At 53.1% G+C, this 27,137-nt stretch overlaps 2 protein-coding genes across 2 annotated transcripts in view; both read left to right on the top strand.

The window, feature by feature from the left end:
* Sin3b (SIN3 transcription regulator family member B) overlaps window positions 1-16,962 on the top strand; it is a 35,996-nt gene extending 19,034 nt beyond the window's left edge. The window contains exons 8-19 of the mRNA XM_041674745.1: window positions 170-288; window positions 3,214-3,421; window positions 4,292-4,408; window positions 6,384-6,622; window positions 7,569-7,752; window positions 9,738-10,278; window positions 10,436-10,605; window positions 13,003-13,176; window positions 13,384-13,476; window positions 15,317-15,411; window positions 15,688-15,892; window positions 16,016-16,962. Coding sequence (XP_041530679.1) covers window positions 170-288; window positions 3,214-3,421; window positions 4,292-4,408; window positions 6,384-6,622; window positions 7,569-7,752; window positions 9,738-10,278; window positions 10,436-10,605; window positions 13,003-13,176; window positions 13,384-13,476; window positions 15,317-15,411; window positions 15,688-15,892; window positions 16,016-16,246 — 2,376 coding nt within the window. The 3' untranslated portion in view covers window positions 16,247-16,962. The remainder of the gene's footprint in view (window positions 1-169; window positions 289-3,213; window positions 3,422-4,291; window positions 4,409-6,383; window positions 6,623-7,568; window positions 7,753-9,737; window positions 10,279-10,435; window positions 10,606-13,002; window positions 13,177-13,383; window positions 13,477-15,316; window positions 15,412-15,687; window positions 15,893-16,015) is intronic.
* Window positions 16,963-20,937: 3,975 nt separating this feature from the next.
* On the top strand, window positions 20,938-22,593 carry F2rl3 (F2R like thrombin or trypsin receptor 3). The gene is made up of 2 exons (XM_041675149.1): window positions 20,938-21,045; window positions 21,243-22,593. The coding sequence occupies exons 1-2, from the start codon at window positions 20,940-20,942 to the stop codon at window positions 22,319-22,321; spliced, it is 1,185 nt and encodes a 394-aa protein (XP_041531083.1). The 5' UTR covers window positions 20,938-20,939; the 3' UTR covers window positions 22,322-22,593.
* The last annotated feature ends 4,544 nt before the right edge of the window (window positions 22,594-27,137 follow it).

Here is a 27,137-nt window from a genome sequence, read left to right as displayed (position 1 = left end):
TTCCAGGGTCCGGAAGCAAGGCTACCGTAGTGCCTGGGACCGAGGACAGCGTAGGCTGCAGAGCTCTCCCAAACAGTTCAGGGCCATACACATCCATGCCCCGCACACACACATATACATCAGCTTCTGCAGTAGTATCCCTAGCCTCCAACTCTCCGTATTCCCACAGGTGCGCAGGGTGCTGAAGAGCCAGGAGGTGTACGAGAACTTTCTGCGCTGCATTGCGCTCTTCAACCAGGAGCTGGTGTCCGGCTCTGAGCTACTGCAACTGGTCAGCCCGTTTCTGGGGTGAGTGGCTTCTGCCCATCCCGCACACAGACCCAGGGAAGTGAGCCGGGAAGTGTCTGTGATTTCTTTTAAACACTGCCTTTTCCTGTGTGTGCACACGTTCTTGTGTGGGTTCTCTCCCACCATGTGGGTCTCAGGAAGCTAACTCAGATTGAGACTTGGCAGTGAGCCCCTGACCCACCTGTCATTTTCCTCATTGGTTGAAGTTGTTCCCCAGTTATTGTTGATAGGCTCACATTTGTTTAAAGCAGGTCCCTAGCGTGAGCATTGCGTCTCAGGTGGAAAGGGACGACCGACCCTGGCAGTCGGGAACCAAGGACCAACCAGCACAGGTCACAGTACCATAGCAGCTTACAGCCCTGCTCTAGGGAAAGGTTTCCCCAGCCAAGTTGTTACAGCTCTGCTGCAGCAGGAGAGGCTTCCCCAGCCAAGTTGTTACAGTTGTTACAGCTGTGGTGTGCCGCAGTGTAAGACTCTGCTCTTCTAGGGGAAGGTTTGCCCAGCGAAAGTGTTAGAAAGTGTTAGCTTGGTTCGGGGTGGGGGGTGGGGTCTCACCCAAACCTCATTCAAGAGGTTTATTGGGAGGGAAGAACCCAGGAGAGTGGCTGCCTCTGCCAGGGTGGAAAAAAAGGCAGCAGCACACGGAACAGGGTTTATATAGGGCTACTCAGGGGCGGAGATTTTCCAGGTGAGAATTGGTCAGATTTCAGTCCCTTGAGCTCAGCTTAGCTAGATCTCTGCTCAGGGATTGGTTGGTTTTCTGCTTAGTTGGTGAGGACCAGAGTTGGCTTTGGCTTCAGGGCCAAAGTGTGTTTCTTTCAGTGGTCCTTGTTAACCTTTTGGCTCTAATTTTGGGGCCAAGGCATATTTCTTTCACCGACTCTGATTCTATGGCCAAAGTGTGTTTCTTTGGCACTGGTTTCAGAGCCAGGGTGGGTTTCTTTCCCTGGCTCTGGTTTCAGGGCCAAGGGTGGGTTTCTTTGGCTGGCCCTTTTTCCCTACGCCTGCTGCTAGGTGGTCACAACAGCTGACAGTCCCTGGGCTCCAGTGACCTTGTTCACTGTATGGACAGTGCCTTTTCTCGGATTCTGGCTCTGACCTTATGATGTGTGATTTGAAGGTTGCAGGTGTGGATATTTGGGGACTGGTGATACACAGTTCCTCCCTTGCAGGATGCTGGGCAGTGGCATTAAAGGCAGCTTCTTGGTAACCCTTCTCAGGTGTGCCCTCCTGGTACAGCTTGTGTCTGTAGTTTGCTGAGCTGTGAGTTCACATTTTAGTGATATTCCCTCTTTTTTTCAAGTTCTTACAGTATTGATATTGTGTTGCGCATATTGTCCAAGTTGCCCTCCTGCAGGTGATGAGTCCACTGACCTCACATCATACGTGCCCTCCCTACAACAGTAAAATACACAAAACTCACATTTAAAGGTCTTAGTTTTTTTAAAAAAAATTAACAGAATTTTAGGTAGCATTGGATGTCAGTTGCTGTAAAATTGTCCCGTTAACATGTGTCCTACTTCTGTCCTGACTTCTGAGAATGAATTCACGGGGGCCTTTTGGGGAGGGGTCCCCCTCATGAGGGAGGGAGACTTCACTCAGGAAGACAGCCACAGTGGACACAGCTGCTCTCTGTTCTGCCCTGTAGATCAGCTATGGACAGAAGTAAGTGGGGCAGAGCTGTGTGCCAATAAAGTTTTATGTACAGACGCAGTCCATGGGCTGATTGGCTGCAGTGTGTGATACCCTAGGCTCCTGCTGTTGGAGTCCAGGTTCAGCCTCCTGAGACTGGACCAGTCAGCAGAGTCACCTAGGGAACAGTGCAAGGGAGGCCGACACAGCCTACCCCAGGACGCCAGCACAGGATAGGGAGCTATCATCCATCACCTGTGGCCGCGTGAGGGATGGCTAGGGGCAGGTCAGGGGACAGCCAGCAACTGGAGGACTGATGTCAGGGCTCAAGGGGCAAGACTGGTATCTGTCTGTTTGAATAGCTTAAATGAGTTCATTTCTAGCCTAGACTGTAGCTTAGGCATAGTTGGCAGTTGGTATTTTTTGTTTTGTTTCTCCCTTCTGTTTTTTTTTAAAGATTTATTAATTCATTTATTATATATACAGTGTTCTGTCTGCATGTGCACCTGCAGGCCAGAAGAGGGCACCAAATCTCATTACAGATGGTTGTGAGCCACCATGTGGTTGCTGGGAATTGAACTCAGGACCTCTGAAAGAACAACCAGTGCTCTTAACCGTTGAGCCATCTCTCCAGCCCCTCCCTTCTGTTTTTTGTTTGCTTGTTTGTTTCTTTTTCTTTGAGACATGGTCTCTCTCATAGCTCTGGCTATGCTGGAACTCACTATGTAGACCAGGCTGGCCTAAAACTTACAGAGATCTATCTGCCTCTGCCTCTGCCTCCTGATTTAATCTGCTGAGATTAAAGCTGTGTTACTACACCCAGCTTTGTTTCTTTTTGATTTTTAATTAATTTTTATTTTATGTGCATTGGTGTTTTGCCTGCATGTTTGTGTGAGGATGTCACATCCCCTGGAACTGGAATTATAGACAGTTAGTTGTGAGTTGACATGTGGGTGCTGGTAATTGAACCTGAATCCTCTGGAAGAGCAGCCAGTGCTCTTAACTGCTGAGCTGTCTCTCCAGCCCCCCTCCCCCCACTTTGTTTTTTGTTTTTAAGTTAGAGGACAGAAAATGAAGGCAGGAGGGCTCACAGAGGTTATTCTCATTGTGCTTTGTGGTCTAGTGCAGCTGGCAAGATCTGTAGCTGTAAGAGGGGGTGGACCCTTCTCCCTTCCCAGCATCAAGTTCTGAATCAGACCGTCTTTGAAGCTGCACACGCACAGGGCCATCTTCATGACTTTAGGTCATTGTCAAGAGGCAATGCCCACTTACAATTTCTATCTGTCTTTGAAGGAAATTTCCAGAGCTCTTCGCACAGTTCAAGTCCTTCCTGGGAGTGAAAGAGCTGTCATTTGCGCCACCCATGAGTGACCGCTCTGGAGACGGCATTAGCAGAGAAATTGACTACGCGTCTTGTAAGCGAATTGGATCCAGCTATCGGGCACTTCCCAAGACCTACCAGCAGCCCAAGTGCAGCGGGAGGACAGCCATCTGCAAGGAGGTCATTTTCTTTTTTTTTTTTTTTTAAATATTTATTTATTATGTATACAATATTCTGTATATATGCCTGAAGGCCAGAAGAGGGCGCCAGACCTCTTTACAGATGGTTGTGAGCCACCATGTGGTTGCTGGGAATTGAACTCAGGACCTTTGGAAGAGCAAGCAATGCTCTTAACCACTGAGTCATCTCTCCAGCCCCCAAGGAGGTCATTTTCTTTTTTTTTTTTTTTTTTTTTTTTTTTGGTTTTTCGAGACAGGGTTTCTCTGTGGCTTTGGAGCCTGTCCTGGAACTAGCTCTCTAGACCAGGCTGGTCTCGAACTCACAGAGATCCGCCTACCTCTGCCTCCCGAGTGCTGGGATTAAAGGCGTGCGCCACCATCGCCTGGCAGGAGGTCATTTTCTTAACTGAAGTTCCCTCTTCTCAGATGACTCGAGCTTGTGTCAAGTTGACATAAAACTAGCCAGGACACCATATGTGTTCAGTGTGACTCTCGTCAGGTTTGGAGTCCTCGAGAGGGAACTCAGGAATCCAACTGAAGTCCAGACAGTTTGAGGGTCTGCAAAGTACTGAAAAGCACACTAGTCCACTGCTGTGTTTGTCAGTAAAGCTTTGCTAGCTGACAGCGGCCCTGGTGGGCACACTGCCTGTGGCTACTTTTGTGGGACAAAGGCCAAGTTGTTCAAGAGAGAGCACCCAGTGCATGAAGGTTCAGATCTTGGGTCTCAAGCCCATCGTGCTGGGTGCTTGGCTCTGAGACACTGTTGTGTGCTCAGCACCACAGCTGCAGCCTGCCTAGGAGCAACTAGAGAGGGAAGTAACTGCTCATCATCTGTAGCAGCATGCTAACTGACACTCCTCTCCCTGGCCAGGTTCTGAATGACACATGGGTGTCCTTCCCGTCCTGGTCTGAAGACTCTACCTTTGTCAGCTCCAAGAAGACACCCTATGAGGAGCAGCTGCATCGCTGTGAGGATGAGAGGTTTGAGGTAGGTGAAGCTACACATCTAACCCACCTACACCCCTGCCTGCCTGTCCTGCCTGCCCTCTGTCCACCCAGCTCAATGTCTTCATAGTGCAACCCAGAACCGAAGTCTCTCTCCCCTGCCACTCAGAGCCCCCTGCTGGCCAGCTCTGCCAGCTGTGGAACTCTCAGCACAGCACTGCCCTCACTTTCAGCTAAAGACAGTGGGAGCTGGAGAGATGGCTGTTCTACCAGAGGTCCTGAGTTCAATTCCCAGCAACCACATGGTGGCTCACAGCCATCTGTAATGAGATCTGGTGCCTTCTTCTGGTGTACAGGTTTACATGCCGAGCACTCACACATAAAATATAAATAAATTTAAAAACTCAACTAAAGACAGTGGGTTAGTTAACTTAAAACTTTGTTAGCTTTATTTTTATTAATGCTGAAATTGAGCTCTCATCCCTCATTGAGTGTCCCTCCTGGGGACAGACAGAAACCACCCCTCCTATCCCAAAATTCACATGTCTTGTTGATTCCGTTTTATTTCTTTCTAAGGTTTACTTATTTTTGTTTTTTGTGTGTGGGTGTTCGCCTGCATGTAGGTCTGTGCACCATGTGTGTCTGGTGCCAACAGAGGCCAGAAGAGGCTCCTGGATCCCCTGGAACTGGACAGTTGTGAGCCACCCTGTGGATGCTGGGAATTAAACCTCAGTCCCCTGGAAGAGCAGCCAGCTCTCCAGCCTTTGGTTTCCTTTTGAAACTGCCTCTCTTTGTAGCATAGGCTGGTATGCAATTTGTGATCCTCCTGCCTCAGCCTTCTTCTGAGTGCTAGGATGATGGGGGGGGGGGCACACTCCCCACCCCAGGTCCTGACGATCCTGTGTACGTGTGTTTCTATTTTGTGCTATGACACAATTCCTGTGGGTAAGGCAGCTGCTGGGAAGTGGGATGTGAAGGAAGCCTGGCTTTGGTATCTATCCCATAGTGGGAGGGACCCAAAGGAGCCCAATTGTGCTTTTTCTCCCCCTTTCTGAGCAGTGCCACCCACCTATGAGGGCAGCCTGTGCCTGAAGCACCTCTTCAAAGTCTTATGTTCTGTTTGAGACAAAGTTGTCTTAGAATGCACAGTCTCCTTCTTCTGCCTCTCATGTGCTGGGGTCATAGACCTGTGCTAAGTGCAGCTTCCTGTTAATGCTGCCACACCAACCTCTAAACTTCAGTGTGAGTTTGGGAGGGGATGGTGATCAAACTGTAGTGGAAAATGTGTGTGTGCATCTGAGTGTGTCTATGAGTAAGGTTCTACCAGTGGTGGAGTCGAGGCCTGAGCCACACATCCCCCTGATCTCTCTGCTATTCTAATAATCAGTAGTCATACTCAGCCTGTCCTTCCCTTCTCCTGTGCACTTCCTTCTGTCCCGTCCTCCACTGCACTATTGTTTCCAGATAGACAGATGCAGTTTGGGTGGTGGCAAAGGCAAGAGGATTGCCTAAGTTTCCTGTCTCTGAAAGATGAAAAAATGAACAAGGGCCTGGAAAGAGGACTCAGCAGTTAAGAATGCTGACTGTTCTTGCAGAGATCATGGTTTAGGTTCCAGGACCCACTTTGGGCAGCTTACATCCTCCTGTAATACCAGCTCCAAGGGGTCCAGCAGCACCTTCTGGCCTCCAGAGGTACTGCACTCACTTGCACATACCTGCACACAGATTTACACATAGGTGCAAAGTTAAAAATGAAATAAATCATTAAGAAAGCCAGAAAGTGAATAGAAAGTATAAATGATGTCACGGGGTAGGCCACTATGGTGCTCAGGCACCCCATGAAGTGGTATGTACCACTTGCTGTATCATTGTAACTGCACCCTCCCTACATGGTGTGCATGGTGGGCGCCACGCTCATGGGCTCCATTGACAGCTCCTGACCACCCACCATACCACCACGATCACCTTCGCACAGCTACTGAGGCCCCAGTGCTGACCATACCTGGCCCTCCCTGCAGTTAGACGTTGTCCTGGAGACCAACCTGGCCACCATCCGCGTGCTGGAGAGTGTGCAGAAGAAGTTGTCGAGGATGGCGCCTGAGGACCAGGAGAAGCTCCGCCTGGATGACTGCCTGGGCGGCACATCAGAGGTGATCCAGCGCCGTGCCATCCACCGCATCTATGGTGACAAGGCCCCTGAAGTAATCGAGAGCCTCAAGAGGAACCCTGTCACCGCTGTGCCTGTTGTTCTGAAAAGGTGTCCCTCCTTTCCACTTCCCTCCCTGACCTCTCCCACACTCTAGTCCTGAACAGAGTCTTGACAGCCAGACTCCCAGACATCTGTTGTGGTCACATCCGTCTTCAGGTGTAGATATGCATTCTCATTTTGGGGGTGGTTCTGGGACCCTCCAGACCCTTCTAGAATTTGATTCAGTGCTTACATAAAACCTACGCCTTGTCCATGCCTATGCGTTACCCCTAGGTGACTTAGAACAGTGGTGGCAGTCTACATGCTGTGTATTCCTGCTTAGGTGTGCTTGAATCCTGGGATGTGAAGGGCAGACTGTGACTATAAAACACAGGCCTCCCCAGCCTGCCGTCTCCTGACAGTGGTAGTGTCAGCTGAGTAGGCAGCTGGCACCTGGGAGAGGAGGAGGAGAGATGCTCAGCAGTCAGAGCACTGCCAACCCTTCCAGAGGACCCACATGGCGGCTCACAGCTGTCTGTAATTCAGGGGCACCAGAGGACCCACATGGCGGCTCATCGCTGTCTGTAATTCAGGGGCACCAGGCATGCACACACGGACAAAGCATGCACACTTATAAAATAATCTTTTTTGTTTTTAAGTAGCCGTTTTGGCTATGTGGGACTACTGCCCCTCCCATTCTCTGTGTGGTTTGGGGGTTTGTTTGTTTAGGTGTTATGGACTTATTTACCATGTGCCCATGGCTAGCCTTCTGACTCCAGGTCCTGAGTGCTGGGGTGATATCCTGCACCACCACTCTGTGCTTTTTTGTTTTGTTTTGGGTTTTTTGTTGTTGGGTTTTTTTTTGAGACAGGGTTTCTCTGGGTAATAGCTCTGGCTGTCCTGAAACTTGCTCTATAGTCCAGGCTGACCTAGAACTCACAGAGATCCATTTGCCTGTGCCTCCTAAGTGCTGGGGTTAAAGGCATGTGTCAACAGTGAGCTCCACTCCCCACAGGCTGAAGGCCAAGGAAGAGGAATGGCGGGAGGCCCAGCAGGGCTTCAACAAAATCTGGCGCGAGCAGTATGAGAAGGCATACCTCAAGTCCCTGGACCACCAGGCCGTGAACTTCAAGCAGAATGACACCAAGGCTCTGCGCTCCAAGAGTCTGCTCAACGAGATCGAAAGCGTCTATGACGAGGTGAGGCACGTGGGCAGAGACCTCACCCCTGGACTGCAGAGCCCTTGCCTTGCAGTGGGAACTGGGGTGTGAAAGGCTGCTACCTGCTAGACTTTGCCCTGGGCTTCTCTGCTGTGCAGATGGAGTTTTCGGTTTGTATGAGAGTGAATGTAAGTACAGGTGTCCTTGGGGGCCAGAGGCTTGTTCTCCTCTTAGAGCTGGAGTTCTAGCTGACCGTGGGCTACCTGAAGTCCAGCTCAGGTCTTCCGCAGGAAGATGAAGCGCTCTTAGCTCCAGCCTCCATAGTGTGACCTTTGAGGGCAGATGTGGTGGCTTGGGTAGAGCACTTGCCTAATTTGAGACAACCACATGGGGAAAAAGATTCTTGAGGGGTCCATATATTCATAATCCAGATTCTATCCCTGTGATAAGCATTTGAGAGAAGCCATTCAACAAGACAAAGGTTGGTGTTGGCTCATAGTTTGGGACGCCTCAGCTTGTCTGCCTAGCTCCTCTGTTTTAGACTGCTCACAAGTTGGCAGCATCATCGTAAAGGGAGAGGAGCACAGGCAAGAACCCTCCGAGGTATCACCTGGGTACCCACCATCCCCACTCGGGCTCCGCCTGCCCCACTTCCCATTAGCACCAATTAAGAAGCCATCATTAGGTCAGCTATCTGTGAGCCTCATGGGCCATTTGCCTCGCAGTTGGCTCTGCCAACTGGGACCAGGGCATCTAGACTCCAGCACTGTCCTAATGCTTCCTGTTGCTGCGGTGAACACCATGACCACAAGCAACCTGGGGAGAAAAGGGTTTATTTAGCCTTCAGGTCTATCATTGGGGCAGTTGGAACAGGAACTCTAGGTAGAGAAACACTCTTTACTAGCATGCTCCCCGTGGCTTGCTCAGCCTGCTTTCTGTACCCCAGAACCTTCTAGGTAGGGGTAGTGCCACCTACAGTGAGCTGGGTCTGCCCACATGCCTGATGGGCTGGGCCAGTCTGGTGCAGACAGTCCCTCATCCAGTTTCCTCTTCCTAAGTGACTCTCTCCTGTGTCAAGGTGACAACAACAACGAATGGAGCAAAGCACTGCCACATAAACAAAAGAGGGGGTTTGGGAGGCCAGGGGAAGCCCAGGGTGTGTGAGGCGCTCTGGTTGGTGGGGCATTGGGCCCACCTGGACTCTGGCCATGAGTGTCTGACCTCTGGTGAGACCTGTGCTGGTAAACTGGGTCCTGCCTCAGATGGCACTTGAGGGACCCCCAGAGCTTCACCGTGCACTAACCAGTGAGAGCTGAGGTGACACCCAGACCACTCCTAAAAGCTCCCTATCTAAGAGAGTGTCCCCAGAACTCAGATATGTCTGCCTCTCCATGCAGTGCCTGGAGTTGGTGCCCCCCAGAGGATGGCTACTTACAGAGGTGGCACCTGGGTGGGGAGGGGCAAGTAGTGATGACCTTTGGGTTTGGGAAGTTTATTATCCAGAACAGCACTACAAGGCGACACAGTGAGCAGCCAGCACGCTCAAAGGCTCAGCAGAAGGGAGCCTGGCCAAAGAGTAGACTAACAGAGGACTGAGGTCTCTAAAGGCCTGGGGCAGGTGCCCGTGCTATTGTGGCCTGAGGAGCAGGACAGACACAAGCTTTCTTCATGATGGTGGGTGATAGGAAGGCTATGGGGGACGTACTGCTAAGTGCAGTTCCAGCCCTGTGGAGTGGAGCTGAGTTTTTGAGTGACAGATGGTGAGGGCCCCTGGTACACTCTTGGCCTCCCCCGGGGAGACCTCATCCATGGCCAGGTTTATGGGAAGCCCAGAACAGTGGCTCTGTCATCTCATTGCAGTCCTCGAACCTGTGAGAGAAGAGGAAGGGTGGGCGAGTGCACCCTGCTACTCAGGGTGTGTACCCTACTTGCCAAGGTTGCTCATGCTTTCTGAGGAGGCTGTTGGGCTGGAAATGGGGCTGGGGTGATTGGCATGCCGTGCCCACTGCCTGTCACCGTTGCAGCACCAGGAGCAGCACTCAGAGGGCCGCAGTGCACCATCCAGCGAGCCACACCTCATCTTCGTGTACGAGGACCGGCAGATCCTGGAGGACGCGGCTGCTCTCATCAGCTACTATGTGAAGCGGCAGCCAGCCATCCAGAAGGAGGACCAGGGCACCATCCGCCAGCTGCTTCATCATTTTCTGCCCAGCTTGTTCTTCTCGCAGCAGCGCCCTGGCGCCTCTGACGACTCCGCGGATGAGCGCGAGCGCGATGGGGAGCCCGAGCGCAGGCGGCCGGCCGATGAGAAGCCCCCAGCGGACACGCCACCCGAGCCGCCCAAGGCCCTGGACGATGTGTACAGCCTGTTCTTTGCCAACAACAACTGGTACTTCTTCCTGCGGCTGCACCAGACGCTGTGCGCACGTCTGCTCAAGATCTACCGGCAAGCGCAGAAGCAGCTGCTCGAGCATCGGCGCGAGCAGGAGCGGGAGCAGCTGCTGTGTGAGGGTCGCCGCGAGAAGGCTGCCGACCCTGCCATGGAGCTGCGCCTGAAGCAACCCAGTGAGCATCAGGGCCCAGACACTGGGCCAGCCTCTGCCCCTTTAGGCCTCCTTGGTGGAGGGTGGTGGAGGATCCAGGGCCCCGACTATGCTGGAGAGTCCCTAGAGAGTCTGGGCTGCCCTTGCCCGTGAGTGAAGCTGCTAACCCCTCCCTCTAGGTGAGGTGGAGCTGGAGGAGTACTACCCGGCCTTCCTGGACATGGTGCGGAGCCTGCTGGAGGGGAGCATCGACCCCACTCAGTATGAGGACACCCTCCGCGAGATGTTCACCATCCATGCCTACATTGGCTTCACCATGGATAAACTGGTGCAAAACATTGCTCGCCAGGTGAGGCTGGCCCGGGGCAGGGCAGGCTGATCTCTTTATCCCACCCTCTGTACTTGTCACCTTGGGAATTGTTCTTCTCAGCACTGGTCACATAGCAAGTCTTCCCTTTCGTTTCAGTGAGATGAAGTTCACGCAACAGAATTAACGATTTCATAACGTTTAACACTGTTAACTGTCTCTAAGGCTAAGCCCCTGCACCCCAGATCTTCCAACATCCAAAATGAGAGCCCCAACACAAAGCTGTACCCTCTGGGGAAGAGCATGCTTCTTGTGAGTTGAGTCAGTACCGGAAGTGCTTTAGAAAGCTGCTTCCTTCCAGTATTTCTTCATTTTACATATGTGTGTCTGGTCTGGACACACGAGAGCCATGGTGTGTGTGTTGTAAGACAGCTTGCAGGGCCTGGTTCTCTCCTTCGCTCAGGTCAGCAGGCTTAGCTGCAAATGCCTTTACCCACTGAGCCGTCTCACGGCCCCAGGGCTTTAGAGGGAAAGCACACAAGTTTCAGACCTCCAGGGACCTCTCAGTGAGTTTTTGTAAGCAAAGCTTCCCCACCCTGACTCAAGCCATGTGGAAGTGGCTCATCCTCGCAGTGACCCCTGGGCTTGAGTGGCTGAGTCACCTCTGCAATGGGCTCTGCCCTGGTATGCGGCAGTGGTGCCTCCTAGTGGTGAGCGAGGTCACGCCCTGTCCCCACCTCTGGTTGCTGGATCCACTTTAGTTAAGCTCACGTTGCACTTCCCCGGTGGTTTGTGGTCTGACCTCCTGTGACCACTAGGGGAAGCCAGAGAGCCTGTCTTGCACCCATGTTGCTCTCCAGCACACCCTACCCCACCACATCACAGCCAGCAACTGTCATGTTCCCTCTATCCCTTCTCTTTGAGCACCTTTTCTTTCCTACGTGTTCCAGGAGTGAGTCTTCCTGTCCCTGTCCACATCAGTGGCCACTGCACCTGGGTTATGGGGAAACATAGCTTTCAGGGTCTCATGCACAGTGTCAGGGCAGCTAGGTGGGGACAGTAAAGGGCCATAGCCCCTGGAACAGCAGTAAAGGGCCATAGCCCCTGGAACAGCAGCCTTATTCTTGGCACTAGATGACTGGACGAGATCAGGCCCTTTTGTTAAAGCTTTTCCTAGGACTGATTAGAGTACTTGCTGTGTGCAAACATGAAGACCTCAGTTCAGTCATAGAAGCTGTAAGAAGCTGGGAATGGCAGCTCCTTGTCTTAGGATTTACTATGCTGTGGTGAAACATCAAGACCAGAACAAGCTGAGGAGAAAAGGATCAGGTTTCAGCTTAGAGTTCCATGTAAGAGTTCATCATCAAAAACGGTGAGGGCAGGAACCTGGAGGCAGGAGCTAATGCAGAGGCCATGGAGGGTGCTGCTTCTCCTAGCTTACTGAGCCTGCTTTCTTATGGAACCCAGGACCACCAGCCCGGGAGTGGAACCACCCACAATAGGCTGGGCCCTCCCCATCAATCGTAATTAGGAAAATGCCCACAGGCTGGCCTACAGCCTCTTCTTACAGAGGCATTTTCTCAGCTGAGGCTCCCTACTCCCAGATGACTCCAGCTTGTGTCAAGTTGACATAGGACTACCGAGCACACTTGTGTACCCCATGCTGTGGAGGACAGAACAGGAGGATGGCTGGAGCTTGCTGGACATAGGGATGACTCCAGGTCCAGTAGGAGAATCCATCTCAAGGGAGTAAGACAGAGAGTGATAGAGGAGGACATGGCTGTCACCCACTCCTCTCCGCTGGCCTGTATGAGTGAACAAGTGTAAATGCACACATGTGCATGCGCGCACACACACTCACTCACCCTCTCATAGACGGTAGAAACTGTTTTAAGAAGGAAATAATGAAATTGAGTAAGGAGGACGGGTGCTATCTATGGCTGTCAAACCCCTGTAGTGGCTGGTGAAGGGCCACCCACCATGCAGGCACTGTGCCTACCTTGTCTGCAGCATTCCTGTTCCCTCTGTCCTTGTGGAGATGGTGGGTGGGTAGGATCTGGACCATCATCCGTGTGGTACCAAGTAGCACCTAAGTCCTACCAACCTGGCCCGACCTTTCTTTGTATTATGTTCTTCATAAAAATGGGTAAAACGACTGTTTTTCCCCACACATCTGGGAGGAAGATTTAGATGAGGCACTGCTTTCTCCTACAGTTTGCTGCTTGGTCTAGTCTGCTCTGGTCTGACTTGGTCTGGTCTGGTCTACCTACCAAAAAAAAAAAAAGATTGTTATTTGTTCCATGTGATTTAGTCTTCACACACCCCCTAGCTCCCAGTCACAGACTTGTTTCCTGGGGTGTGTGGCTGTGGCCAACGTCTCCAGGGGTGGTGGGTAGGCTGCAGAATGTGGCAGTTGTGGCCTTGCTCTCTCCCTGCCAGCTTCACCACCTGGTGAGTGACGACGTGTGTCTGAAGGTGGTGGAGCTATATCTGAATGAGCAGCAGCGAGGGGCAGCAGGCGGGAACCTGTCGTCCCGCTGTGTCCGTGCTGCCCGGGAGACAAGCTACCAGTGGAAGGCAGAGCGTTGCATGGCCGACGAGAACTGCTTCAAGGTGAGAGGCTTGTGCGGTGGCCTGGGGCTAAAGGCAAGACCACTGGGAGAGGACTGGACACTGAGCAGGATGCCAGGGGCACTGTCATCACACTTGTGGGCCAGAAATTGTGGTAGCGCCTGCTGGGTCCCTCCTACAGGGCAGTGCCAGGACCTTGAAGGGTGTTAGGGCGGGTGATAACTGCTCAGGCTATGGCCTCCTCCCCAGGTAATGTTCCTGCAGCGCAGAGGACAGGTGATCATGACCATAGAGCTCCTGGACACCGAGGAGGCGCAGGCAGAGGATCCTGTGGAGGTGCAGGTGAGACTGCTCCCGTTGTCTGGAGTCAGCGTGTAGGTTGGCCCTGCACGTTCCTCCCTCCTACGCTCACACCACAGATGACAGTAGCACAGTCCTGGCCTCATCTCCCACTCTGCTTACAGTTAAAAATACACCCATGTAAGCCCAAAGCCGTCACTGAGGACCCTTCCTCTGCCTCCTGGGACCTTCCAGGGTCCCTGTGTGCCTGACACTCAGTGTGAACACTCACTTCCTAAGCACGTACAAGTGACCACAGGCCAAGACATTGCAAGAGTAGAGCCATACCCTCTTGTCCGGTCCCAGTCCTTAGAAGCGCTAAGAGGCCCCTTGTGATCTCTGCCATTTTTGAGGGCTCCAGTTGCCCTAGCCAGGTAATGATGCCCAGCTTTAACCCCAGCAGAAGAGGCAGAGGCAGGGAATCTCTGTGAGTTCGAGGCCAACCTGATCTACAGCAAGCTCCTGGGGCTGTAGTTTGGTGGTAGATGCTTGCCTGGCGTGGGCCAGGCCCTGGGTTCCATCCTCAGTGCTGCAAAACAGAATATAAAAGTGAAGACTGCCACCTTCTACAACCCCACTTTGATTGTGTTTGGGAAGGACCTTTCTTGCAAATGAGGTCACACGTAGGTCCCAAGACCCTAGAGGACCAGAGCCAGACAGATGCACACACACCTACACCCCAGGCCTCCCTCCACTCTTCCTCTTAGCCACAGTTTCTAGACAGATGTGGAGTGTGAGAACCCTGGTAGCCACCTTCCTGTCCTTGGCTGAACTGGCTAAGCACAGGGAGAGAGGAGGGAGGGAGTCCAGACTAGACCTGAAGGCACATACCCATACCTCCTTGAAGACTAGGCTATCCCTGTTGATAGGGATAGCCTTCCCAAACACAATCAAAGTGGGGTTGTAGAAGGTGGCAGTCTTCACTTTTATATTCTGTTTTGCAGCACTGAGGATGGAACCCAGGGCCTGGCCCACGCCAGGCAAGCATCTACCACCAAACTACAGCCCCAGGAGCTTGCTGTAGATCAGGTTGGCCTCGAACTCACAGAGATTCCCTGCCTCTGCCTCTTCTGCTGGGGTTAAAGCTGCTGCAGTCAAAAGCCCTCTTCCCCACAGCCTCTATTCCCCAGCAGTCCCCTGGCCCACACATACAGGCTCCCCATGCAGGCAACACTCTTAAGGAAGAGACACCCATACACCCTCTGCCCTTTTCCCTTCCCCCGTCAGGAGGAAACATTCCATGGAGTTTGGAGACTGTCCTGGTTGGCTTTCTGTTGCTCATAAACATCAGGACCAAAAGCTGCTGGGGGGGGGGGGGGGGCGGGGAGAGGGATGTTTGGGTTTACATTTCCACACCACAGTCAGTCCGTCTAGGCAAACAGGCAGGAGCTTACTAGCCTGCAACTTAGTTCCAGCTGCTGAGGAGTGGCTCTGCCCACAGTGTACTGGGCCCCCACAGATGTGTCCACACGCTGATCTGACCGAGGCAATTCTTCAATTGAGGGTCCCTCTTCCTTGGAGACACTAGGCAGGGGCTCCACTTCTGAGCCACACCCCAGCCTTTTTATACCCTGCTGCCCTGCACTGTCCTCTTTAGTGAGGACACCGTGCGACAGCTGCCTAGACTTCCCTACGGAGGCACGCCTGCAGGTCCCAGACCCAATGTCACGAGGCTCTGATGGTCTTTCACAGCAGAACCCTAGCTGAGGTGTCAGCCCCTCGGCCGTGTCTGGCCTCCTTATGTTTTGGGGCTGGGTACAAACTCTTAGGATTTGGGATCCAGGATGAGAGGTGGGCCACCTTATCCCAGGGGACTCATAAGGTGTGTTTGTCCCATGCCCAGCACCTGGCTCGCTATGTGGAGCAGTACGTGGGGACTGAGGGTGCATCCAACTCGCCCACCGAAGGCTTCCTGCTGAAGCCGGTGTTCCTGCAGAGGTGAGTACAGGGCCCCACGTGTGCCACCTACCAGTGCCTGGTGTGCAGTGAGATATGGCATGGAACGAGGATGCAGGAGGTGTAGGGGGTATATCTTGGACCGGCAGGAGGCTACCCCACTCCTAGGGAGCAAAAGGGGCAGCCATCATCAGCCTTGCTGAGAGAAGCTTCTGGAAATGGAGAGTAGGAGAACAAGCTAACCCGCATGCTAGGCAGTCACCATCGCCTGGTCTTCCGGTGCCCGCAAGTCCCCTCCCCGAAGCCCTGTCCCCACAGGAACCTGAAGAAATTCCGGCGCTGGCAGTGTGAGCAGGTGCGTGCCCTGCGTGGTGAGGCCAAGAGCTCGTGGAAGCGGCTCATGGGCGTGGAGAGCGCTTGCGATGTGGACTGCCGCTTCCGCCTGGGCACACACAAGATGGTGTTCATCGTCAACTCTGAGGACTACATGTACCGACGGGGGACGCTATGCCGTGCCAAACAGGTGCTGCATCCACACCCACCCACCTGAGCCCTTGACCCCCACACTCTGAGCCCATGAACCTCATATCTGGGGCCCACCCTGCACCCCAGCCCCAGAAATTCACACACACATACTCTCCCTCAGTTGCAGCCCCTAGTGCTGTTGCGCCACCACCGCCACTTCGAGGAGTGGCACGGCCGCTGGCTGGAGGACAATGTGACTGTGGCTGCTGCAGGGCTGGTGCAGGACTGGCTGATGGGTGAGGAGGAGGAGGACATGGTGCCCTGCAAGACGCTCTGCGAGACTGCGCACGTGCACGGGCTGCCTGTGACGCGCTACCGCGTGCAGTACAGCCGTCGCCCTGCGTCACCATGAGCAGCTGGAAGAGGCCCCAGCACGTGAACCCCACCCCCACCCCACATGTCATGCCCCAACAGGGCCGTAGTCACTTTGAGCCCGAGGTCACAGATTGACCTCAAACAAGCAGGAGCTGTATGTAGCTCTTGCAGTACAGAGCAGACCTGGGCAACGCCAGGGGTCCCGCACGGGCAGCCCCTCCCGCAGAATTCTAGATGCTTATGCACAAGTATTTATTCCTTCCTGCGCTCGTAGTGGTTGTGACTTTCGCAGCAGCAGCTCCCCTGGCTTCCCACGGGTGAGACCTCCTTGTGGGCCCGCAAACCTACCGCTGTCCAGCAGCTGCTCTCCACAGGCTCGCATCGCTGTGCCAAACCCAAGGTTCCAGAGAGCACCTGTTCTCCATGTTTCCTGAACCGGTTTTTGACCCCAGGCCTGGGCACTCGGGAGCAGATGTGCCTACCCAGGCCCAACTGCGAGCCTCACAAGGGATCCACAAGCACCTTGAGCACATCCTAGTTTCCAGAGAAGGGCGTTGCTCATGGGGACCCTGAGCCCCAGGCCCCTCTGGGCCTCCATTCCCCAGCAAGGAGGCCAGGCACCTTCGCATGCTTCTGGGGAGCCACTCCTTAACGTTTTTGAGGAATTTATGTTCCGGCCTTGACCTCCCTTCGCAGCTGTTTTGAATGTAGTTTTCTTTTTCTATTTATTTGCACATTAAAGTTAAATATTGACGCCAAGCCTCGGGGTCTGCCCGTCATTTCCTACAAGAGTACTGGCCAAGTCTTGCCTATGGTTGTCTCAAGTGGTGTTAGCAGCCCGCTCCAGAGCCCTTACGCAGAAGAGCAGGAACTTCCTAAAATGACAGCAGCTCCCCTAACCTAGGACTGCTTTCCAGAATATTCTTTCCCACACCTGGGTTGTGCTTGTATAAACCATTTTGGGAGTGTGGCTGCCACAGTGACTAAAGGCACTGATGACCAGAGTCCAAGGAGAGAACCAAGTCACAAGCACCAGACTACTTTAAACTGTAACAAGGTTATTTTTTTTAAAAAACGTGCTGGTTACTGGGACAGTGGTGAAGCACAGAGACTGTTAATCCAGCAGAGGCAGAAGCAGGCAGGTCTCTGAGTTGAAGGCCAGCCAGGACTGCAGAGTGAGACCTTGTCTCAAAAAAGAAAAGAAGGGCTGGAGAGATGGCTCAGCGGTTAAGAGCATTGCCTGCTCTTCCAAAGGTCCTGAGTTCAATTCCCAGCAACCACATGGTGGCTTACAACCATCTGTAATGAGGTCTGGTGCCCTCTTCTGGCCTGCAGGCATACACACAGATAAAATATTGTATACATAATAAATAAATAAATAAATATTAAAAAAAGAAAAGAAAAGAAACCCATCAAATTCATATTGAGGGTCTAGAGCGATGGCTCAGTGGTTAAGCGCACTGGCTGCTCTTCCAGAGGATCCAGGTTTGATTCCCAGCACCCACAGGGAGACTCAAACCCATTTAACTTCAGTTTCAGGAGATTTCCTCCAGTTTCCATCAGTGCCAAGCAATCGAGGCCCACATACGTGCTATGCGATGTATGGTCTTGACAGGTGTCAGGCAATCACGACCCCTACATACATGCTGTGTAGTGTGTGTGTGTGGTGTTAACACCGGGCCAGAAAGATGGCTCAGCAGCTAAAGGTGTTTGCACCAAGGCTGAAGCCCAGCATCCGGGACCCACATTGTGGAATGAGACCCAACAGACTCCCTCAAGTCCGTACTCCAGTGGGTCACACACACCCCACACAATACAGCGTGACACTAGCTGAAAATACAACCGAGCAGGAGTCCAGTCTAAGCTATGAGGAGAAATAACATGCCCAACTGTCACGATCTTTTCTCTTCAGAATGCTCCCAACTGTGGACAGTCCCTAGACTCATCAACTGGTACCCACCTCCCTACTTTCCATCTTTATTGGTGACCTTGGTGACTGCAGGATCTCATTATGTGTGAAATCCCAGACTCTGGCTGTCTGTGATGGGCTTACTTCATTCAACAGGAAGACGAGTGTCCATCCATGTGGTGGATGTACGCCATGTCCGTCCTTATTTAGGGCTGGAACCCAGGGCCATCCTGTACCCAATTTGTCACGGTGGTCCTCACAGGAAATCCTCCATCCTTCCCTTGCGTGTCACAATGCTGTTCCTGTGGAGGACCTGTTGATGGGCACCCCACCACATCTGCTCCTTCCCCACTGCTCCCCCCAGACACAAGCATCCCCCAGGCACCTTCATGTCTGGGGGTGCAGCTGGAGGTTCACTGCTCACATCTGTAATGTCCAGCTAGCGAGTGGACACTGGAGAGGTCTGGAGGTTCACTGCTCACATCTGTAATGTCTGTCCAGCCAGTGAGTGGACACTGGAGGTTCACTGCTCACATCTGTAATGTCCAGTGCGTGGACACAGGAGGTTCACTGCTCACATCTGTAATGTCTGTCCAGCCAGTGCGTGGACACAGGAGGAGTCTGGAGGTTCACTGCTCACATCTGTAATGTCCAGCTAGCGAGTGGACACAGGAGGAGTCTGGAGGTTCACTGCTCACATCTGTAATGAACAGCCAGTGGAAACTCAAGGCAGTGGAAACGAGTCACAGTTTCTACACATAATTACCAAACCTCCTTGCCCGGGTTATTCCTGAGAAGCCTGGGTCCTTCGCACATTCCAGGCCTCAGTTTCCCCTCCTAGTGCAGGGACTAATCCTGAGGGCCTGGCTGTTCACCCACATCCTGCTAGATTAGGGCATGGGAGGTAGGGGGTGACCATGCTGATCTCCCTTTCCCCAGCTGGTTTCACGTTTCCAGGCTTTGGTCACCGTGTCCTGGGTTCTGCTGTTCCCAGAATCCAGCCCACATTGTACATTCTGAGGCTAGCCCTGCTCCAGGACAGGACTGTGGAGGGGTTCTTCTAGGCAGCTTTTTTTTGTGTGTGTGTGTGTAAGCATTGCTGGACATAAACCTAGAGTATTCAGCTTGTGACATGGACTTTAGCTACGTCCCCTCAGACCTCAGTTTCTCCTTCTGATTTTCTCTTCTCCCCACCTCTTTCCAGAAAGCTTGTCTGTGTACATGCTGAGGGTAGAGGTATAAGTCACGTGTCTTCCCCTAGCGCTCTCCACGACGGTCTCTCAGTGAGCCTGCAGCTCAGTGAGCAGTGAACCTCCAGACTCCTCCAGTATCCACTTACTGGCTGGACACACATTACAGATGTGAGCAGTGAACCTCCAGACTACTCCAGTGTCCACTCACTGGCTGGACAGACATTACAGATGTGAGCAGTGAACCTCCAGACTCCTCCAGTGTCCACTCACTGCCTGGACATTACAGATGTGCTCTGCCATGCTCAGGTGTCTCACATGGGCACTGGTCTTTTGCTTGCACAGCATCATCCCCGAAGGAACTCTCTCCTCACCATTCTTTGTGGACTGTTTCTCACCACATAGCCCATGCTGCCCTGGAAATTGCAATTCTCCTGCCTCAACCTGCAAGTGTTGGGGTGACAGGCATGTTCACCACCTCATCTGAGCAGGTGGTCTCCACAGATCATTGCCTGTGACAACTCCTCAGAGTGTCTAGGACACCAAGGCAACTCAGGGACCCTCTACAGAGGCCTGGCCACCTCCCTCACTAGTCAGACCTGGAACGTGTCACATCCACGGAAGGGGACAGATCCCCTCAGCTATCGCCACCTGACCCCAGAATCACATGGAGGCCTTATTTCTGCACCTCACTTTACTCCAGGTCAAGCAAGGAGCTGGGGTAAAGGAGGCATTCATATGGCAGGGTGCCCCCCAAGAAGACTTGGGGTACTCTGGGAAGCAACAATTGTTGATGTAACCTTTAGGGTTATTTATTTATTTATTTATTTATTTATTTATTTATTTATTTGAGACAGGGTCTCACCATATAGCCCTCTCTGTCCTAGAATTCACTACATAGACCAGACTATCCTTGAACTCACAGAGATCCACCTGCCTCGGCTTCCTGACACAAGGAGGCCAAAGTGCAGCTGTGGGAGTTCATTCTCTCCTTCCACCATGTGGGTCCTGCAGACCGAGCTCAGGCCATCAGATTTGGTGGCAAGCACCTTCCTCCATCTGTAGTGTCTTCTTGCTAGCCCTTATTGCCTGCTCTGACAGAGCCAGGACACCTTGGGTTGGGCCATTGTCCTACCAGCCACAGATAGAAAGTAGGGGTTGGCTTCAGGAAGGGTTAAGTAGCCGACATGGTGGTGACTTGGAGGAGGGCTGGACTGTCATCCAAACAGGAGTTGTGTGACTAGCCAGCAGGAAGTGGCCACTTGATCCACAGATGTTTCCTGGGCTGGGTGGAGTGGACAGTGTTGTAGAAATGGGGTAGTGGGAGTGGGGATGGGGCTGAAGCCCAGGACCCTCTTTTCCATCCTTGGCCCCGTTTCTTGTGAGGCATCTTGGAGAGTCGGAGACCTGGGCAGGAGACCCAGATCTCTTAGGCGCATACAGGGACCTCTCATGGGCTCCAGGGTGAGCAAGCGGACTCCGGTGCTTATGTGGGGGTGGGAGCATTGCTCTAGGGTTATCTCCCTGGAAGTACAGTCTGTTCTCTGCCCCGGCTCCGGAAGCCAAGGGTGGCTTTGACAAGGCAGGAAGCCCCAGGCTGCAGCCAAGAATTGGAGTCTGAACCTGGCAGCATGTCCTGGCTGCTGCTGTGTCTGCTTGTGCTGGGACTCAGCCTGACACAGGGCACCCAGACCCCTAGCATCTATGATGATGGAGAAAGTACCGGGGGAGGCCATGGTGAGTGATGCTCCCTTGCTGGGGTGGGTCAGAAATGGAGCCACAGCTAGGAAGGCTTACAGCCTTAGGTTCCTAAGCCTTGAGCCTTTGGGGCTGGATTGTGTCCTTCCACTCACCAGCCCACAGCGCCTGAGACTCACAAGGTCCCCTAAGGCAGGGCAGGGCATGGGTTGACTGACATCCCCTCTCTCCCACAGAAGGCACTGTGGGTCCCACAGCTGGACTCAAGGAGTCGAAGTCCCCAGGCCAGCTTCACCCACGAGGCTTCCCAGGCAAGTTCTGTGAAAACAACAGCGACACGCTGGAGCTTCCTGCCAGCTCTCAAGCGCTGCTGCTGGGGTGGGTCCCCACGAGGCTGGTGCCTGCCCTCTATGGGCTGGTGGTGGCCGTGGGGCTGCCGGCCAATGGACTGGCGCTGTGGGTGCTGGCCACACGGGTGCCCCGCCTGCCATCTACCATCCTGCTCATGAACCTCGCCTTTGCGGACCTGTTGCTGGCCCTGGTGCTGCCAGCACGCCTGGTCTACCACCTGCGTGGCCAGCACTGGACCTCCGGGGAGGCTGCCTGCCGGATGGCCACAGCTGCCCTCTATGGCCATATGTATAGCTCAGTGTTGCTGCTGGCCGCAGTCAGCCTGGACCGGTACCTGGCCTTGGTGCATCCTCTGCGAGCTCGTGTGCTGCGTGGTCGGTGCCTGACCACCGGGCTTTGCTTGGTGGCCTGGCTCTCCGCAGCCACCCTGGCCCTGCCTCTCACTCTGCAGCGGCAGACCTTCCGGCTGGCCGGCTCTGATCGCATGCTGTGCCACGATGCTCTGCCCTTGGCTGAGCAGACCTCCCACTGGGGACCAGCCTTCACCTGCCTGGCCGTGCTGGGCTGCTTTCTGCCACTGCTGATTATGGGCCTGTGCTATGGGGCCACCCTGCATGCACTGGCGGCCAGTGGCCAGCGCTACGGCCATGCACTCAGACTGACGGCCCTGGTGCTGGCCTCAGCAGTGGCCTCTTTCACACCCAGCAACGTGCTGCTGGTGCTGCACTATTCGAACCCAAGTCCTGAGGCGTGGGGCGATCTCTATGGAGCCTACGTGCCCAGCCTGGCGCTCAGCACCCTCAACAGCTGCGTGGACCCTTTCATCTACTACTATGTGTCCCACGAGTTCAGGGACAAGGTACGGGCCATGTTGTGTCGCCAGCCAGAGACCAGCAGCTCGTCCCAGGCCTCCAGAGATGCTGGACGCCGAGGGACTGCCATCTGTTCCTCTACACTTCTGTGACAGGCGGCTGAGGAGGGGACTCAGCCTTCTGAACCCTCAGGAAATGACCTTATTTGGAAATGCAATTGGTATAACTGTCATCAGTGGAGCTGAGGTCCACAGGAGAAGGGTGGTGGCCGATGCCCTTGTAGAAGAGGAGCCGTGGGCCCCAGTGCCGCACACCTGTCACCCTGGCACTAGGGGGCGGAGGGAAGAGGTTATCTTTGACTACATAGTGAATTCAGAGCTAGCCTGGGCTATGTAAAACTCGAACTCACAGAGATCTGCCTGCCTCTGCCTCCCGAGTGCTGGGATTAAAGGCGTGCGCAATCACCGCCTGGTCCCTGTATTTTTTTAAAAAACAGAGTTTGAAGCCAGCCTGGTCTCCAAGAGCTAGTTCCAGGACAGGTTCCAAAGCTACAGAGAAACCCTGTCTCAAATATATATATATATATAGTAACAGAGCACAAGAATGTGTGACTACAGAGGCAGACAAGAGAGACGAGGCCACAATCAAGGGATGCTGAGGGTGCCTAAGGTCACCCAAGACCAGAAATGAGACAGTTTCTGCCTCAAAGCCTCAGAGGAACCCAGCCCAGGACACACTGATCTTGTCAAGGGGTCTCTCAGAACCGTGAGCTGATAAACTTCAAACCTTTGTGCTTTGTGCATGTGTCTTTATGGTGTGTGTGTGTAGGCATGTGTATGTGTAGGCATGTGTGTGTAGGTGTGTGTGTGTGTGTGTGTGTGTGTAGGTGTGTGTGGGGGGGTGTGTGTCTGTACAGTGTAGGTATGTGTGTGTGTGTGTAGGTGTGTGTGTGCATGAGCCTGTGGCTGCACCAGGGGGCAGAGGATGATGGGTGCAGGTGCCTTACTCAAGTCCTTCTCTACCTTTAAATTTTTTTTTTTTTCGAGACAGGGTTTCTCCGTAGCTTTTGGTTCCTGTCCTGGAACTAGCTCTTGTAGACCAGGCTGGCCTCAAACTCACAGAGATCCGCCTGCCTCTGCCTCCCGAGTGCTGGGATTAAAGGCGTGCGCCACCATCGCCCGGCCCTTTAAATTTTTTTAAAATTATTTTACGGTCATGTGGTGGAGACACACGCCTTCAATCCCAGCACTTGGGAGGCAGAGGCAGGCGCATCTTGGAGTACAAAGCCTGTCTGGTCTACAGAGTGAGTTTCAGGTCAGCCGGGGCTACGCAGAGAAACCCTGTCTTGAAAAACCAAAACTAGTTATTTTATGTGTGCCTGTGTTCTGCTTGTATATAAGTTTGCACACTGCATGTGCCTGGTGCCCACAAGGTCATAAGAGGGTCCCCTGGACTGGAGTCACAGATGGTTGTGATCTATCACGTGGGTCCCCAGCAAGAGTGACCGATGCTCAACCGCCAAGCTGTCTCCACAGCCTCCACCTTAATCTGTGAGATTGGTCTCTTGTGAATCTGAAACTCGTTGCCTATGGCAAGGCTGGCTCACTAGGAACTCCCAGAATCCACTGTCTCTGTGTGTAGTAATGAAGTGCTGGGCTACATTCCTGCCTGGATCCCACGCGGCTAGCTTAGTCCTGGAAATAACAACACACAAATTGTATTCTTTTAAACACTGCTTGGCCCATTAGTTCTAGCCTCTTCTTGGCTAATTCTTACATCTTGATTAACCCATTTCTAATAATGTGTGTTGTACCACGAGGTGGTGCCTTACCAGGAAGGAACTTAATCTGCGTCCATCTTGGAGAGGAGAGCTGTAGCGTCTGTCTCACTGCCTTCTTCCTCCCAGCATTTAGTTCTGTCTACTCCGCCTATCTAAGCTGCTGTCCTATCAAAAGCCAAGCATTTTCTTTATTAATTAACCAATGAAAGCAACAGATAGACAGATGACCCACCTCCATCATCTGTGCACAGCTCCTGGCTTTTACGAGGGTTCTGGGGATCCAGACTCAGTCCCCATGCATGCACAGCAAGCACTAACCCCTGAGCTATCTTGCCTGCCCTCTGTGTGTACTCTTTAAAAGCTGCCTGGGTCATTCACTCATTCTGCTATGCTTGTCCTAAGATGCTGCAGTGGGTGAATGAAAATTCCTTGGTCCATCTGGCTCCTCAGCTCTGCTCTTGGTGTCCCTGCACTTAACAAGGTCCCTCAGGGGCTGGTGAGAAGGCTTCCAAGCCTGAGGACTTGAGTTTGGTCCTCCCATGGGAGGAGGGAACCCTTTTCCCACGTGTCCTCTGACCTTCACACATGTGCTGCAGCGTGCACACAGACAGTCACGTTCTGCAGCGTGCACACACATGGCAGTCACTCACGGCCTGGATTAGTGTCCTGTCCTCCCCCAGCCCAAAGGTCCAGTTGCAGGTGGAGCAATGGGGGGCACTGCTCTCAGGGGCCGGCCACCGTGCTTCTAAGTCACCCGCAGCCAGGCTCTGTGTGTAAACAGGCTTGGGTCCTCGGGACTAGCTCTACATTCTGTTGTTGGCTTCAGGAGTCAGCTTGTACCTACTAGTGGCCCTGCAGCAGTGGACACAGGACTTCCACATGGCTGAAGGGTGTGGATTACACCGACTTCCCAGGCTGCAGCAGCTTTGGGCCTCGGCCTTTCAAATGTGTGGTGTCTCTGGGGGTCTGTACGTGACCCAGCCCAAAGCACTAAGTTGGGGTGCACTCTGAGCAGGTTCTGCTGACCAGCACAGAAAGTGTAGGCACTGACATCTGTGGGTACAACCTGGCATCTTGCCCTAGGACATCACTGCAGGTGGTGGAGGTGGGGGTTGGTGACCCCTGCTCTGGAAAGACAGGAAATGGCACGGGGAACAGTCGCTAGGGAGGACAGTTAACTGGACATGCCAACTTTCAAACCTTTAGATTGAGAGCACCTCAAGTTTAGAGTCAGAACCTGCCCAGGCACTTGGAAGTTTTGAACAGGTGCCTTAAGGGGCTCCCGGCCCATGGGGTCCCCACTGCGGACTGAAATGCGAAGGTGCTGGGAAAGGAGACTGGCACAGATCTGCGCCCAAACCGGGCAACACCCCAACCCAGGAAGCCCACCCCAAACTGCCCCAATCCCACTCAGGCCCAACCTCCACACCCCTCCCACCCTGCTCCTCCTGGCCTTGCCTTGGGACCTTGGCTGTTCCACTTTGAACCCTGGTCTCTGATCTCAAGGGTAAACCTTTTCTGGAGTCAGAAGGGGTTATGGGAGTTTACAACAGCAGCAGGTTCCACACACTCACCAGGACCTATGTGCCACCTGCCTGCACATGGACCCTGAGCACAGACCTGGGGTGAAAGGCTGTACACAGGACAGCACTGCCGGCCTTAGGGACCAAGGGTGACAACCGGTAGGGTGGAGAGTGAGGAGCGAGGCAGAGCCTCAAGTTGGTAAGTCCAGGACAGGGCTGATGCACACACCCCACTGGTGTCTACTACGTCTAGTGGGAAGCACTTCTTTCTCTTCGCTCATACCAGGAACCCCAGCTTGCTGGCTCCAGCCAGCAGAGTCCTTGTGGGAGAGAAGATTGACCTTTCCTGGTGCCTGCCCTCCAGGGCCACCTTGTATTTCTGGTGATGCTGGCCATTGGTCCTCACTTTGGGGACTGGTACCAGTTTAGTTTCGATTGTTATGATAAGCACAATGGCCAAAGGCAACACCTAAGGAGGAGAGGGTTTATTTGGGTCACAGTCCATCATCAGGGGAGGCTGATAAAAGAGCCTGGAAGTAGACAGTTGTCATCCAGTGTGGGTGCTGGGAACTGAACTCCAGTCCTCTGCTAGAGCTGCAAGCCCTCTTAACCGTGGAGTCAGCTCTCCAACCTTTTTCTCTGAGAGTTTTTACCATGTAGCCCTGGATGGACTTGAACCTCCTGTCTCAGCCTTCAAATTTACAGGAACGGAGACCACACCTAGTTCCCACTGTGCAGGTGGAGAGCTGACCCACACCGTCTAGCTCTGGATGCTATCTCTAGAACATGCTTCCAACAATTGCCACCCCACTTTGTGCAGAGGCTATGTGGCCTAAACCAATTGTTGCAGTTCTTGGAGCCAGTCCTTGATGGAGGAAGGTCATTGGCCAATAAAGAAACTGCTTGGCCCTGTGGGTGGAGTAAACAGAACAAAATGCTGGGATGAAGAGGAAGTGAGCTTAGAGACTCGATCGCTGTCCTCTCGGGAGCAGATGCCTGAGAGAGACGCCATGCCCCGCTCCTGGGATGAAGCTCTGACCCAGGATGGACTAGGCTAGAATCTTCCTGGTAAGCGCACCGTGGGGTGCTACACACAGATGATTAGAAATGGGCTAAATTAATGTGTGAGAATTAGCCTAGAAGAGAACGGGCCAAGCAGTGTTTAAATGAATACAGTTTCCGTGTAATTATTTCGGGCATAAGCTAGCCGGGCAGGCGGCTGGGGTGTTGGGGACGCAGCCCCGCCGCCGCTCTTACTACAAGTCCTGGAGAGACCAGGCCCATGGGGAGCAACCTCCCCTGTGGGAACAGACATCTTTTCTTTTTTTCTTTTTTTGGTCCCAACAGTTTGTAGTATTTATTTGGAGATCCCATTCTAATTTCCTTCGGTTTTTTCTCTTTAAGTAACACCAATATAGGATGTACATAAATACAGCTCGAAAAGGTTCTCAAGTCTTGGAAATAAATAAAAGTGGTTAATTCAGGGGCTTGTAGAATTCTAGTAGGATATGTGCAGAAGGGTAGTGCTTTTAAACTACCAGTCTTGTTTTGTGTCTATAAAGGAAAATTATCATTGATGCCAGCTCTGCTGCACAGACTGGCCATTCAATTGGTGTTGAAAGGGGTCACCATCCCTATGAACTGACTTCCCAAATTGCTGCCAGC

Source organism: Microtus oregoni, unplaced genomic scaffold (assembly GCF_018167655.1).
Source record: "Microtus oregoni isolate MIOR12 unplaced genomic scaffold, Mior012 000025F_ref0000491, whole genome shotgun sequence".
In the NCBI taxonomy this organism is placed as follows: Eukaryota; Metazoa; Chordata; class Mammalia; order Rodentia; family Cricetidae; genus Microtus; species Microtus oregoni.
The sequence above is the reverse complement of the archived record's forward strand: the minus strand, read 5'-3'. Positions and strand labels throughout refer to the sequence as shown.